At 39.8% G+C, this 16,868-nt stretch overlaps 1 protein-coding gene across 2 annotated transcripts in view; it reads left to right on the forward strand.

Moving 5' to 3' along the window:
- PLCB1 (phospholipase C beta 1) overlaps window positions 1-16,868 on the forward strand; it is an 857,274-nt gene that overhangs the window by 742,386 nt on the left and 98,020 nt on the right. For both annotated transcript variants that reach the window (XM_042230393.1, XM_060397115.1), the window contains exons 28-31: window positions 8,896-8,972; window positions 9,077-9,166; window positions 9,581-9,638; window positions 10,461-10,547. In XM_042230393.1, the coding sequence (XP_042086327.1) occupies window positions 8,896-8,972; window positions 9,077-9,166; window positions 9,581-9,638; window positions 10,461-10,547 (312 nt within the window). The remainder of the gene's footprint in view (window positions 1-8,895; window positions 8,973-9,076; window positions 9,167-9,580; window positions 9,639-10,460; window positions 10,548-16,868) is intronic.

The raw sequence follows: 16,868 nt of genomic DNA on the forward strand, positions 1-16,868 counted from the left end.
GTCTGCTTAAAAATACATTGAAATGAGGGTACCCTTAGGTTAGTTAAAAAGCACTTCAATTATTGTATGAAAAATCCTCCTGGGTTCAATTTTCATGCCTTATGCAATAGAAATCCTAGGCCTAATACTCAGAGATTCCTTCATCTTATTTAGGGTTTAAGAGGTGAAATTTTTATGTATTTATTTATTTTTGTCAAGATTCTCTCAGTTGCAAGTGTTGGAAACCTATATTGGACTTGGACAAGATGAGTATATACTATAAAATTACAGAGAGTAGATCGCGTGAGAAAGGACTGACCATTCACAAGGGAGGAGGGAAGGCGTGGACAGACAGTTGCCAGAAATCACTCACAGCTCTTTCTATGTCTTTCTGCCTATCTACCTCTCTCTCCTGATTTTCTCTGTATATTAGTATTATTGTTGCTGTTGTTTAGTCTCTCAGTTGTGTCCAATTTTTTGTGACCCCCATGGACTGCAGCCCGCCAGGCTCCTCGCTTCATGGGATTTCCCTACAAGAATACTGGAGTGGGGTGCCCTTCCCTCTCCAGAGGGTCTTCCTGACCCAGGGAACTAACTTGTCTCTCCTGCATTACAGATGGATTCTTTACTGCTGAGCCGCCAGGGAAGCCTGTAGATTAGTATTATTCCTTTCCAAAGAAGCACACAGGCTTCCCCTTACCAGAAAATATATGCATAGATGTAATCTCATTGCGAGTTTAATGGGAGTCCGACAATGTTGTGGTTGTTGAGTCGCTCAGTCATGTCTAAACCTTTGTGACCCCATGGACTGCAGCATGCCAGGCTTCTCTGTCTTTCACCAACTCCTGGAGCTTGCTTAAACTCATGGCCATTGAGTCAGTGATGCCATCCAACCATCTCATCCTCTGTCGTCCCCTTCTCCTCCCACCTTCAGTCTTTCCCAGCATCAGGGCCTTTTCTTATGAGTCGGCTCTTCACATCAGGTGACCAAAGTATTGGAGTTTCAGCTTCAGCATCAGTCCTTCCAATGAATAGTCAGGTTGTATTTCCTTTAGGATTGACTGGTTTGCTCTCCTTGCAGTCCAAGGGACTCTCAAGAGTCTTCTCCAAGACAACAGTTCAAAAGTATCATTTCTTCAGTGCTCAGCTTTCTTTATAGTCCAACTCTTACATCCATACATGACTACTGGAAAACCAGTATTATTAACAAATTTATGATATTAATCACTCTGCCTCCTGGAGTTTAAGTAGAAGTTTAAATGAAAACAGTAAATGCTATAAGGGGAGAATTATAGTAAGAGTTTTTGAAAATAGCTGGAAAAGGCAGAATGTTACAGGGAAGGGTCTGTAGTATGGGAGTGCTGGGGAGGCACAGGGGAACTGAGCAGAGTGGAAGGACATTTGTCATATTAAACACAGATATTATCCTTTTTAAAACATTTTTGGGATGCTAGGGAAATACTATTTTCATTAGTTGCATACAAAAGCCACATTAAAAAAAAAAAAGAAAAATACATGCCTGGATTTCACAATAAGGCATTTGTTCCTAAAGGAACAAAGCTTAGCTTGTTAAAAATCAAAATTATGTAGTTTTAAAAGTATTTTCGATAAGACAGACCATGGTGTGGACATGATGCACCAGAGCTATCTCCAAGGTCAGGGTCAGTACAGTTCAGTTCAGTCACTCAGTTGTGCCCAACTCTTTGAGACCCCATGGACTGCAGCATGCCAGGCCTCCCTGTCCATTACCAACTCCCAGAATTTACTCAAACTCATGTCCATAGAGTCAGTGATGCCATCCAACCATTTCATTCTCTGTTATCCCCTTTTCCTCCTACCTAAAATCTTTCCCAGCATCAGGGTCTTTTCAAATGAGTCAGTTCTTTGCATCAGGTGGCCAAAGTATTAGAGTTTCAGCTTCAGTATCAGTCCATCCAATGAATATGCAGGACTGATTTCCTCTAGTATTGACTGGTTGGATCTCCTTGAAATCCAAGGAACTCTCAAGAGTCTTCTCCAACACCATAGTTCAAAAACATCAGTTCTTCAGTGCTTAGCTTTCTTTGTAGTCCAACTCTTACATCCATACATGACTACTGGAAAAACCATAGCTTTGACTAGACAGAACTTTGTTAGCAAAGTAATGTCTCTGCGTTTTACTATGCTGTCTAGATTGGTCCTAAGTTTTCTTCCAAGGACCAAGCATCTTTTAATTTCATGGCTGCAGTCACCACCTGCAGATGATTTTGGAACTCAAAAATAAAGTCTGTCATTGTTTCCACTGTTTCCCCATCTATTTGCCATGAAGTGATGGGACCAGATGCCATGATCTTAGTTTTCTGAATGTTGAGTTTTAACCCAACTTTTTCACTCTCCTCTTTCACTTTCATCAAAAGGCTCTTTAGTTCTTCTTCACATTCTGCCATAAGGGTGGTGTCATCAGCATATCTGAGGTTATTGATATTTCTCCCAGCAATCTTGATTCCAGCTTGTGCTTCATCCAGCCCAGCATTTCTCATGATGTATTCTGCATATAAGTTAAATAAGCAGGGTGACAATATACAGCCTTGACATACTCCTTTTCCTATTTGGAACCAGTCTGTTGTTCCATATCCAGTTCTAACTGTTGCTTCCTGACCTACATACAGATTTCTCAACAAGCAGGTCAGGTGTTCTGATGTTCCCATCTTTTTAAGAGTTTTTCAAAGTCTGTTGTGATCCACACAGTCAAAATCTTTGGCATAGTCAATAAAGCAAAAATAAATGTTTTTTTTTCTGGAACTCACTTGCTTTTTCGATAATCCAATGGATGTTGGCAATTTGATCTCTGGTTCCTCTGCCTTTTCTAAATTCAGCTTGAACATCTGGAAGTTCAAAGTTCATGTACTGTTGAAGCCTGGCTTGGAGAATTTTGAGCATTAGTTTTCTAGTGTGTGAGATGAGTGCAGTTGTGCGGTAGTTTGAATAAACTCTGGCATTACCTTTCTTTGTGAAAGACAGACTGAAAACCACAATCACAGAAAACTAACCAATCTGATCACATGCACCACAGCCTTGTCTAACTCAATGAAACTCAATGACCCATGCCATGTAGGACCACCCAAGATGGATGGGTCATGGTGGAGAGTTCTGACAAAATGTGGTCCACTAGAGAAGGGAATGGCAAACCACTTCAGTATTCTTGCCTTGAGAACCCCAGGAACAGTTCAGTTCAATTCCGTTCAGTCCCTCATTCCTGGCTTGGAGAATTTTGAGCATTACTTTACTAATGTGTGAGATGAGTGCAATTGTGTGGTAGTTTGAACATTCTTTGGCATTGCCTTTTTGGCATTAGAATGAAAACTGACCTTTCCCAGTCCTGTGGCCACTGCTGAGTTTTCCAAATTTGCTGACATATTGAGTGCAGCACTTTCACAGCATCACCTTTTAGGATTTGAAATAGCTCAGATGGAATCCCATCACCTCCACTAGCTTTGTTTGTAGTGATGCTTCCTATGCAGAGTACATCATGTGAAATGCCGAGCTATATGAAACACAAAATGGAATCAAGATTGCTGGGAGAAATATCAATAACTCCAGATATACAGATGACACCACCCTTGTGGCAGAAAGCAAAGAGGAACTAAAGAGCTTCTTATGAAGGTGAAAGAGGAGAGTGAAACAGCTGGCTAAAACCCAACATTCAAAAAACAGATCACGGCATCCGGTCCCATCACTTCATGGCAGATACATGTGGAAACAATGCAAACAGTGATAGAATTGGGGGGGGGGCCTCCAAAATCAATGCAGATGTGACTGCTGCCATGAAATTAAAAAATGTTTGTTCCTTGGAAGAAAAACTATGACAAACCTGGACCACGTATTAAAAAGCAGAGACATTACTTTGCTGACAAAGGTTGTTCTAGTAAACTAGGGTTTTTCCAGTAGTCATGTGTGGATGTGAGAGTTGGACCATAAAGCTGAACACCGAAAAATTGTTGCTTTCAACTGTGGTGTTGGAGAGGACTCTCAAGAGTCCCTTCAACTACAAAGAGATGAAACTTATAAATCTTAAAAAAAATCAATCCTGAATATTCATTGGAAAGACTGATGCTGAAGCTGAAGCTCCAATACTCTGGCCACCTGATGCGAAGAGCTGAGTCCTTAAAAAGACCCTGATGCTGGGAAAGATTGAAGTAAGAGAAGAAGGGGATTACAGAGGATGAGGTGGTTCAGTGGCATCCATCCAAAAATGGATATGAGTTTAAGCAAGCTCTGGGAGATGGTAAAGGACAGGGAAGGCTGGCCTGCTGCAGTCCATGGGATCACAAAGAGTCAGGTGCTACTAAGCAACTGAACAACAACAACAGATAACAGTTGAGGATAGATAGCCAGTTAAGACTCTGGGACATATGAAAAATGCAATTTGGTATGGAGTAGAAAAGTTCAGAAGAGACTGAAGGCAAGGAGGGAATGCTTGCCAAGTCCAGACAGAATTAATGAGAATCTGCACAGAGTATTGTGAACACAAAGCTCAGAGATACATGATGACGAGATAAATGAACAAATTCCCATGACTCACTGGATGGGGAAATCACTCAAGGGGTCAGTCAAATGTGATGTACACTTATTAAACTAAGTGATGCTACCTAATGGGAAAATACGATGATTCGTCTTCTATGAGAGATGTTGAGATGCTGGGGAGCCGTCCTCAGCTAGAGATGCTCAAAGGCCGTTGACACAAAAATGTACTGAAGCAGTTAAAAGAGTCGGAGAAGACTGATGTGGGAAATGTTGAAGATCTTGTAAATGAAGAGAAGAGAGTTTCTTATGAGAGTGGTTGGCAGCTGACATACTACCAAGAAGATAAAGTCGTGATTCCCAAACCATGTGCTGTGGCACCATGAGATACTGTGTTGAACTCACAAGGGCATTGTGAGATGTTTTGCATTTTCAAAAGAAACAGAGCAGCATCCATTGGAATCTGTTCAAAGCCCTTCTATTAAGTTATTTGAACCTAATCTTTTGATAAATGGAACTGTTCCTCTTTCTTTTGGCTTAGGGATGCCATGAAAAAATTATTGCGATCTTAAGGGTACAGTGAACTAAAAAAACTTGTGGATCTCTAGAATAATAAAAAGTTCACTACTGAGACTTGGCCAATGAGTTCAGTAACAAAAGAGTTTTTGTAATCTTAAAGTGAAATCAGGTAAATGCCAGTGGTTGGAGTGGAAGCGAGATGGTGGGGTTGAAGGAAATAGGGTGAGGCATTACAGTTGCGGAAGCAGCCGCCGGTCTTCCATTTTAGGCACAGAAAGAAAAGCAAAGTCAAAGATGGAACAAAAATTCAGTGCTCTGAAGGATAAGAAAATAGAGATGTGTTTTTAGGCAAAAGGCAAGAATGTGTCCAATATGAAGAAAGTTTGAGAGAAGAAAGTGAAATGGTAGTCCTCCTGCAGGAGGGGGAAGATGGAAAGCAATGCGAGGGGAGCCCCTTTTTCAGGGAAGGCGGGGTAAGGAAGCCAGGGAATCGCATATCTCTGTCCAGCTTTCAGGGCCACCCAAGGAAGAAAGCATTATCCCTGCCTCAGAGGTGAGGAAGCTGAGTTTAGGGTAATGAAGACAATGAAGATAAAGTTTCACAGCTCTTTTGAGACAGAGAAGAGGGAATTTGAAAGGGTGTCTTAGAGCCTGGGTGGCTTAAACAACGCACATTTATTTTTCACAGTTCTGAAGGCTGAGAAGAACAACATCAAGATACCAGTAGATTTAGTGTTTGGGGAGAGCCCAGTTCCTGGTTCATAGAGAGCTTTATTCTGTGTCCTTATGTGGTGGAAGGGGTATGGGAGCTGTTGGGGTGCTTCATAATTATGGGCACTAATCCATCCATGAAGGCTCCTAATCACCCAAAGTTCCCACCTCTTACAGTGAGGGTCAGGATTTCAATATATTTATTGATATTTGGGAGGGACACAACATTCAGTCCGTAAGTTTCTATACTGTTTCCGTCTTCTTCAATAACGTGCACACGAATCTCCCGGGAACGTTATTAAAATGCAGATCTTTATTTAATCCAAAGTGGTAGGGGCTGAGAACTTGCATTTTTTTGTTGCATTCTCTGGCAATGCCAATGCTGATGAATCCTGTCCCACACTTCAAGTAGCAGGATCTATAAAGCCAACGCATAGCTCAGAGTTTCTAGAATAATGCCAGGTATTACGTAAGCATTTGACAAATATTTGCTGAATTGTGGCTGATTTGAATAGTTTAGATGAATGTGTGTGTTCTGGGAGCACAGGAGGTGGGAACCAGCTCTGAGAAGAATAAGCAGCAAGTGCTGATGGTCCAAGGGAGGGGCAAGGAGGAAGGCCAGGGTGTGCAGCACACGGGAAACTTCTGCGGAACTGTGCGGGAGGTTGGTGCTGGCAGCTGTGGGGGTGCTGAACACAGATGTACGTCAACCTCAGGACTGAGTGAGCTGAAGGGCTGAGTGATCTCAGGCTCAGTGGCTTCACTGCCTGGATGTTGATGTTGCTGAGAAAGAGGGTGGGAGGGAGCTGTAAATGTGAGCAGGAGCTGGCAAAATCGAGAAGTGATCCTGAATGACACTGAACGCTGGAGATGAGAACATGGAAACAGAAGCATGGATATCACTGAATTCAGAAGCACTGCTCAGAGACTTAGCAGGAGCTGTAAAATGAGAGACCACCAAGATCCCCTATGTCTGGCAAAGAATCCAGAATCAACGGAAGAGACTTTGAAATCACTGATTCCCCAGCCCTGCCCCTAAACATGTAGAGGCCATAGGCCTAGGGACAGGCCCTGGAATCTGTGTTTTCAAGCAGTTGCTCACAAGAGATTCTGGTGTTGCCACCAAGGCTGGGGATCCCTGGATTACCCTCTGTAATTCCTTGGGCTGAACTGGGGAGGAGGAAGGTCACCTGTGGAGGGGAAAACCCTGTGGGTATCTCTCAATTAGAATAGAGGTGCTGTGAGAATCCTCAAGGAAATGGCAAGAGTCTGCACAGTAGAATTTTACATCTAACTCATTTGATAAATAGCATTAGCAGGATATAATATTTCTTGATTTCTTTAATTGTGACAGTCATGATCAGGTACTGTCTTTTGAATGATCAAATAGGTTTTCTGCTGCCCTAAGCTCCAGTTAATATTTGTTCAGATTTAATCTGCCTCACAGATGAGTGCATTGAATTTCATGTTAATGTCAAGTTAATGTGGATTCTTTATGGCAATTCTGTAAAAGAATTTCTCCCTCAGCTTCTTTTATTCTCTCAGATAAGAAGAGGTTATTAAAAACAATTTCTAAAATCATAACAAAAAGGCAGCTTGGGAAAGTGGTAACAACCACAAAGTGAGGAGCCTAATTTATCTGGGTTTGTACAAAGTTCTGGTCTTCCCAGGTGGTTGTTCTGGTGGTAAAGAACCTACCCGCTAGGAGAAATAATGAGACACAGGTTTGATCCCTGGGTCTGGAATATTCCCCAAAGGAAGGCCTAGCAACCCACTCCAGTATTCTTGTCTGCAGAATCCCATGGACAGAGGAGCCTGATGGGCTACAGTCCATAAGGTCTCAACGAGCTGGACACAACTGAAGCAACTTAGCATGCATGCACACACATATACCCAGTGCTGCCAAGTACTTCCCTCATGTGTCAATATGACCTCATAGGACAACTCTTAGGACTGAATAAGTTAAATATTATACGTTAGTACATTTAAACTTATCAAACTGTGCCTGGCATGTGTAAATTATCAATGAAAGTTTGCTAGTGTTTGATTATATTGCCTTGGTACTGTTGTAGCTACCACATATACATAACTGGCAGCTGTATATGAGAATCTCCATCTCTGGGGAACAGGGTGAATGTTCAATAGGAAGTCCACACCATCTATTTGGTGCACCAGTAAGAAGGCTTAAGTCCAGTTGCTACTGCTGCCTAAGCAATGGCAGAAGGTTCCATAGGTTCTTCATGTAGAATAAAGAAAGAGAAGTGCTTGGAAGGCACAGTTACTCTCCCGTAATTGACAAGCATTTATTGAGCACCTACTGAAAGCTAGAAATTGTGGAGAGCTGGGGTTTTGAAAACATAGTCACTGCCCTCTTGACGCTTAGTCTGGTAAGCAAATAAATGCAAGACAAAATACTTGCTATCATAGCAATGTGTCCAAAATTCAAAATGGTAGCACAGAAGAGAATTTCCAGCGCTCTTTGGAAGTTACCCACATAGGATACAAAACATCAGTTTCCAAGATGGGTAACTCATGTCATCCTTGAAGTGATTAAGCAATGAATAATAACTGGAAACCAAGAATTATAAATCACAGTTGATTATAACTTACATTTGTATCACACTCATTTTTATTTTAAACTTCATAGTACCTCCAAGATAGAAAGGCATTGATTATCTCATTTATAACCAAGAAAATGTAGGTTCAGGAAATGTAGGCTCTATGACCAAAATCATAGTTTTAGTAAGTCATAGAGTGGGAATTGGTACCTGGGTCCACACTGTTAGCTATCATTGCACTTGGCAAAAGCAAGCCCAATAATCTAAGAAATCCTGTTCAATTAGAAAGAGATAGTAAGAATTACATATTAAAACCTAGATAATGTATAGTCTAAAATTATTTCCTTATTACCTATGTGTTGTAAAATGTCTGACGATTTTACTCTTGCTGACCTGGAGAAGGAAATGGCAAGCCGCTCATATTCTTACCTGGAGAACCCCATGAACAGAAGAGTCAGAAACAACTGAAGCGACTTAGCACACATAGCACAGAAACATCAATCACAGATTTTTCTAACCTCAGATACTGTTTGATGTGGCATGGGAGAGAGAAAGGGTGCTTTGCTTGTGATCATGTAAAATAGCCACCTGGCGTTTTTTTTTTTTTTTTTCTCTCCCCCCCCCCCAGCTTATTCAAAAATTGACTGATGTTGCTGAAGAATGTCAGAATAATCAGTTAAAGAAGCTCAAAGAAATCTGTGAGAAGTAAGCCTCCATTTTCTTACAATGGATTTGTACATGTAAATGTATTAAGTACAACTTGCTATTGGATTGATCATTTTTCCCTTTTGCTTCCATTTTGCCTTCAGAGAGAAGAAGGAATTAAAGAAGAAAATGGATAAAAAGAGGCAGGAGAAGATAACAGAAGCTAAATCCAAAGACAAAAGCCAGATGGAGGAGTAAGTAGAAAGAACCCTTTTCTCCCACCTTTTACCCGGGGATTGTCCTCTACAGAATAACAGCGGTTCAACCGTACAAAGACCTGTCTGTGAAATTTCTCCTCAAATTAACCTGCCAAAGACCCACTTTGTAAGGGTTTTCACTGAAGCACTGAGGTGCCCACAGGCCCTAAGGAAAAAGCTCTATCTTCTCTTCTGATATTGTCAGACAGCCTTCCTGCCATTTAGTGAAAATAGAGCTTGTGCCTTGGGTAGAACCTGACCTCTGTCAGAGCTGACAAGTTGTATCTCCCTTGCTGCAGCAGTAAGAAGAAAGTTGAGAGTTCTATAAACTTTCATCTGGAAACCTGCAGTTCCCATGTTTGTCGAAGATGGATGAGTTCAAGTAATGATTTCTTTGTCATTCATTTTCAGGGAAAAGACAGAGATGATCCGGTCATACATCCAGGAGGTGGTGCAATACATCAAGAGGGTATGTCATGTTCATGAATCCCTCTCTCTTTTGCAAACCATGTTTGATGAGTACTGTATGAGTCTCTGGAGGGAAATGCCACACTTCGTGGTAATTCTTTGTCTCCAGCCCCCAGCCGAGCAACTGCCCAGAGCAGCCAGTGTGTAATCAGTGTTTCTGCAAGTTTAATTGCAAACCTCTGTATAAAAAGGTTCATCTAAAGATAGATGTTAAGAATCTTTTCTAGAGTCAGGAACCTAGCAACATGATGTCAAGGGGACCTCCCTGAAAAGAACCTTTTGTTACTGCTGTTGTTAAGTTGCTAAGTCGTGTCTGACTCTTTCGCGACCTCGTGAGCTAGCCTGCCAGGCTCCTCTGTCCATGAGATTTCCGATGCAAAGATACTGGAACAGGTTGCCATTTCCTTCTCCAGAGCATCTTCCCCTATCAGGGATCAGACCCGCATCTCCTGCATTGGCAGGCAGATTCTTTACCACTGAACCAGCAGGGAAGCCTCAAAGAAACTTTAGTTGTCACCAATGGTAGATGACAACTTCTAAAGGTTTTTAATTAATTTTAATTGGTATTATGGACATTTTCAGACATTAACAAAGCTGTGAGAATGGTATATCCAGTGGTCATATCACTGCCACGCCTGTGTGCCCTTCACCCAGCTTCAACACTTACATGTCTCCTATACTTGTAAGGACAGTTCTTGACCAGGATGTGAAAAAGTTAAACGCATGCCATAAATCTGAAAAGGTGTTTTTTGTTTTTTTTTTTCCTGAAAACATTCACTTGAATGTTTAGATGAAAATGACTTTTTCTGTAAATGTCTTACAGTTAGAAGAGGCACAAAGTAAACGGCAAGAAAAACTCGTGGAGAAACACAAAGAAATCCGCCAGCAGATCCTGGATGAAAAGCCCAAGGTAAACTGAACCAAATAATCATACACAGTAACTTCATTTTCTTTCCATTTAATTAGAATAAAACCTCCCTAGTTCATATCCCTCTTGCACAGTCTCAGACCAGTTCTTGCACGTGAAAGTCATGTAACTTTCTCAATTATGGAAAAAAATCTTGACAGCAATATTCAGTAAGCATTTATCATCACTGCTGCTGTTGCTGCTAAGTCGCTTCAGTCATGTCCGACTCTGTGCAACCCCGTAGACGGAAGCCCGCTAGGCTCCTCTATCCCTGGGATTCACCAGGCAAGAACACTGGAGTGGATTTCCATTTCCTTCCCCAGTACTGGTCAGCTTTAAAAACTGCAAATACATGAAACTCAGATCCTAAAGTTTGATTTTAGTTAGTCTTGGATGTAGCTCAGGCATAGATATTTTTAAAGCACACCTTCCCCCTCCACCCCCTCACCCCCTACCTCCCTTCCAGGAAAGAAAAGAAGTTAGCTAAGCCTCTTTAGCTCTAAACAGATGATGTAATATTGTAATGTCAGGCTCTGTCCAGCAGAGGATGTCTTGTACCAAAATCACCCTGGTATTTAATCTAACAAAATATTCTCTTAAACCAAAACAAAAAAAAGAAAGAAAATAATTTTTCCCCATAATAGTTTATTGGGGCTCCACTTTAAAATAACCTTATGTTTATTTGGTGAAAATCAATTGTTTCATGAATATTAACTTTAAATGAACTAAATATATATAAATCAAATGCTCTCAGGTTACCAAAACCTCAGTTTTAGATCATTCTATTAATTTTGATTTGTCATTGACTATTGTTCTGTTTGTGAAAAGTGTGCTTTTCAGTTTTCCTGTTCTTCCATCTACAATTTAAAATACCTTCTTTAACAGGCTCTGCTGTTAAGTACCTACAAAGATCAAGTGTCACTTTTGTTTTGTTGTATAGTCCATTCATCAATGTGCTTTGTAAAGGTTTCTTGTGGCTAATTTAAAATACTAATACATTTTTGTCATTGTTTCTGATCTTATCCTTTCATACTTGTTGGACAGAACTTTTATTTAATGTTGCTAATTCAAAGTTTTTTGACTTGGGAATATAGATTCTCTAACTGTGAGGAAAATCCAAGAATTAATAATTTGAGGCATGCTGTTAATTTTTATATTTTTATATAAATATACAATTTAATACTCTTTCAGACAACAAGGATTGAAAATGTATGTATTTGAATATATAACTATGGAATCATTATTGTTAAGGTGTTTCTGAAATTTCAGTCAAACCTGGATCTCTTGCTCCAAACATTTGAGCATTTAAAAAATAAAATCAATCCTAAATAGAGAGCATTGCAATGTCTAAAATTATGTTAAAATGTATTCCACCTTACTAATGCATAATCAAGAGGTTTATGAATATTTATGTTTTATGTTTAAAATTTATATTTAAAAATATTTATGTTTTTGTTCAGTTGCTAAGGTGTGTTCAACTCCTTGCAACCCCATGAACTGCAAGTATTTGGAACAAAAGATCAAAGTTCAACTGAAATTTCAGAAATGCCTTAAACAATAATGAGTCCCCAGTGATATATTCAAATGCATACATTTTCAATCCATGTTGTCTGAATTCCAGTTTGTCATTGCTTTGTATACTTGTATGATATACTTAGCTTGAGATTGATATTTCACTAGCCAGTTTTTATATTTCTAAAAAATCTCCCTTGGAAAACATTGTTATTCCCATATAGTTTTGCTTCACTTTCATTTTTGTCCAAAAATGTCAACTGCTCTACGTGTGTGTGTGTGTGTGTGTGTGTGTATGTAAGTGCGTGCGCGCGCGCACTCAGTCATGTCCAACTCTTTGCATACCTCTGCCTATGGAATTTTGCAGGCAAGAATACTGGAGTGGGTTGCCATTTCATACTCCAGGGGATCTTTCTGATTCAGGGATCAAATCCATCTCTTGTGCCTCCTGCACTGGCAGGCAGATTCTTTACCACTAGTACCGCCTCGGAAGCCCACTTTACTCATAAATAAAATGCAATCACAAATGTGTTTAAGTTACATAAATCTCAGTATAAATAACCCTACAAAGGTTTTATGTTACTGCTCTGGTTCACCATGATTAAAATCAACTTCAGTAGTAAATGTCTTCATTAATATAACCAAACATTAGACCAAATAACTGTTGGATAATATATCAGTCAGTGTGCATACAGCAGCAACTTTACAGAAAACCCAGTTAAAACTGGATTAAGCAATAATGTTTAGTAAATCACATTACTGGAAGTTCAAAGGTGGTGAAAGTTCAGGAATAGTTAATTCAGTGGTTGAATAACCTCATCAAGAATCAGAGTCTTTTCAGAATTTTCACTGTGTTATCTTATATTGTTGCCTTTCATCCCCAGGCTGCAAACCCACAGTTACAAGATAGCTGCCATAGCTCCATGCATTACAACCTTACATAAAACTATTCAAAGGCAAATAGTCTTCATCTTGTAACTGATTACAGGTTTGAAGAAAACTTCCTAAATCTCCTCAATAGGCCTCCCCTCATTGGCTAGAATTGTGTCATATGCCCATTCCTAAACTAATTACAAGCAGGAGAGTGTAATTTTCACGATAGGCTTAAAGTAATTAGAACTTACCCAGAAGGGGAGAGGAAGTTCACTTTCTCCTCAGTTCCACACCCACTAGGCTCCTGAACAAAACTGATGTTTTCTTGTTAAGAGGAGAGACACCAGTTGGGTAGGTAATTAACTGTGGGTGTCCTACCACATGTATAGCAAGTTTCCATTTCTTTATTGGCCCCTGAGAAAGAGATCTGAAGTGTTTATGAATTTTTAGTCATTCTGTTGTCTTTATTTTTTATTGCAAATAGGTACCATCATGGTTTCTCTTTGCTTTTCACTCATGAGGTTGCTCTTAATGACCATCCTGTTGTGTCTGGATTTGAAGGTTGCCCTTGAAGATCATTGGCTCTATGGCAAACTAAAGCATTTATTGAGAAGTGTTCTTCAGGGCCTAAAAATTTTGTGCTTTGAAAGCATGACATGTGCTTTGGAACCATACTGTAATAAGAAACCATGATTTTTAATATTGTAGGACACAGTGACTAATAAAGGGAAATGACCATGACCAGGAGCACTAATAAACAGTGGAATAAAACAATAAGGTCAAGTGCCTGTCAAATGGAGGACCAAAACACAGGATGGCAAACCGAGCAGGTGAAAGGCCAGGCCAGAAGAGCAGTCCTCCTTGCTCATGTAACTGCTGGATGTGGACCAAAAATAGAATGGCACTGGCTTTGAAATAATCCCTCTTCACATCTGGTATTGGAATGGCCTTTAAAACCTGACATAGATATGAGGGACACTAACAAAAGTAGAAATGAAATAGAAAGAGAGGCAACTCAAGGAAATGAAAGTGACCAACAGTGTCTAAGAGAAAGGTTAATTGACTGAGTTCCATTCAGTCAGGAAGATGAGAAGATGGGGTGATTTTACGACATATAGAAATTTATAAACTGTTTCATCACTCAAAGTTGGACAAGGAAATTGAGTTGACAATGTAGTAGGTAATAGTAAGATAGCTGCAATTTTATGAATCCAATTCGATGGACGTGAGTTTGAGCAAGGTCCAGGAGTTGGTGATGGCCGGGGAAGTCTGGCTTGCTGCAGTCCATGGGGTCTCAAAGAGTTGGACACGACTGAGCGACTGAACTGAACTGAATTTTATGAAGAGGAAAGATGACAAACTTTGCCAGAAGTTGCCGAAGAGAATAAAGTTCCTCCTTCAAGTGTTTTTTTCAGGTGGGATAAGCAATTTTTAATTAGAAACCTGGAAAGGCTAATCTTTCACTTAGAGCAAATCATACACTACATGGCATCATATTTCTTCCCATTCATTAATGTCTTTTGCTGTACTGTTGATTATAATCATTTTCTTCCTCTTCATCCACTTATTCTAATGATTGTGATCATGTTTTTCCTGTTCTTAACCTCCACGTAAACAAGGAAGGTGCTCTGTTTCCATTCCTATTTCTCTCCTAGTGCCACTATTTGCAGTTTTCCTGAACCACAATCATGATCTGTGTGATTTTCCAAGTGTTTGGTAACCAAATAGTTCCTTTAAAAGTGAACTAACAAGTATAAATTTTTTTTTTTTAACCAAAGAAATTTGAAAATCCAGTTGCTCAAAAACAACCATTCTTCAGAGGCAAGGAATTCCGGCTAGATTTAGAGCTAGTTAACAGATGTAGATTAATTGAAAATATAGCCTTTTATTCAACCATGTACTTATGATCTTGAAGGATCAATTCAAGTTCCAAACATGTTTACCATTGCACAACAGAACAGAATAAGGTGCCTCAGTCAAAACCAGGTTAAAAATCCATTTCATTTCCATTCATGGGCAAGAACTTTCATCCTGCTGATATGTATTTGGTAGGGGACCAAATTTAGCAAGCTTCCTCTGCCCCCGCCCAGTGTGAAAGCTTATGTGTAGAATCCATTTTTTCACATTTAAAAGGAGATTCAATAAGTCTGTTTCTTTTGTATGTAATTTTTGAGAGAGTTGAGGAAACTGGAAGTAAATGATCCCTAGAGGCAACTTATACAATAGATAAACATTTTGGCTCTCAATTGGGTATAACATTATATTGTACATTCCTATATGTAAATCCCATGGAAATTTATTAAGTTCTTAAGAGAGAATACTCAGCTCCTTGTCAATGGAGTTCTAAATTCTGGAGAAATGCTCAAAGTGAAGTCTCTCAGTAATGTCTGACTTTTTGCAACCCCAAGGACTGTAGCCCATCAGGCTCCTCCGTCCATGGGATTCTCCAGGCAAGAATACTGGAGTGGGTTGCCATTTCCTTCTCCAGGGGATCTTCCCTACCCAGGGATCGAACCCAGGTCTCCCACACCGCAGGCAGACGCTTTAACCTCTAAGCCACCAGGGAAGCCGGAGAAATGCTCAACTGCACATTTATTTGCAGCCAGGTATCTGATTCAGTCTTTGAATGTCTGCTGTTTTCAGATTTGTTCAAAGTGTTCTCCTTCTGAAATCTATACCTTCAGAATTCTTAAGATGAATGCAATAAACCCTAACCAGTCTTTCAACTCAGTGACATAACTGGTTTCCTTGGGATTTCCATACTCGGGTTTGCCAAAGTTAGCAGGAAAGGGCTTATGTGTACAAACAGTGTTAGAAACAACTCAAGGACCCAACTGCCAGTGCAAAGAAATAACACCTCTATTGCATGTGACTCAGAATTGATTCATTCTGAAAAAGATATCTGCCTTTTTCTTGAACACTGCAAAGAGATTTAGTTTAACTTGTTGAAGCATTATTAATCAGGAGTTGCCCTGAATCTGCTGTGATTCCTCCAATGTCTATTGATCATTTTGCAGCGCTGGGCTATCATTATGAGAAAAATCATCTTTTCAGGGGACTTTTTCATGAACCATCTCCATAACCTCATAAAAGTAGATAAATGTGTAATTTACTTTTTCTCTGACACTTAATTTGTTTTTGATGCTTCTTAGAACACAGGTTTTCTGTTTTAATTTAGCTCATCAGCAAGACAGAATTCCAGGAAGCTTTAGGGCATTTTAATTTCTACCCAAAGAACATTTCATCATGTAGCTACTGTTGTCCCCCCCCCACACACACACACCCCTTCACCAGGGGAATATAGACTGATTTTCCTCATTTCTCCTCTGACATCTTTGTAACAGGGTGAGTGACTCATCCCTCTGGGTGAAGTTAGTCTTGTCAGACCCACCACTGGGCCCTGAGGTAGAAACCTACATGCAGTTATTTCAGTCTGCCTTCCCAGTGTTCAGAGAGAGACCAATTTAGGGATTTAAAGTAGATGCTCCTATATTCCATGATTCATTTGTGCCTTCTCTGATCCTCTGGAGAAATGTGCATTCTCTCTGCCAGCATTCATTGGGCCCTCTCGTAAAAGCCAGGCCAAAGAGTGCAAACTGGCTGCTTATCAGTTCTACTTTTTGTCAAGTACTGGATGATCCATCCATTGGTTTGGTTTTTTTATTTTTCTAGTTGGAAGAAATTTTCATTTCATTCTTATCAATGTGAAGAAATGACTTTTAAAAATATATACAGCTATTCATTATTTTCTTTAAAGTAAAGTTTAATCATGCTTTACTTCCTTTGGGCAATATTCAAACATTAAAGCAGTTTTTTAAACTCCATTTGTCTCCTCTTGATTTATTTTTGAAATTTCATTATATTGATTTCTACACCCACAAGACATTATTGTTTCGTGTCATATAGGCAGCATTCATTTAGATTTATCTTTATATTCAC

This window comes from Ovis aries, chromosome 13 (genome assembly GCF_016772045.2).
Source record: "Ovis aries strain OAR_USU_Benz2616 breed Rambouillet chromosome 13, ARS-UI_Ramb_v3.0, whole genome shotgun sequence".
Classification (NCBI taxonomy): Eukaryota; Metazoa; Chordata; class Mammalia; order Artiodactyla; family Bovidae; genus Ovis; species Ovis aries.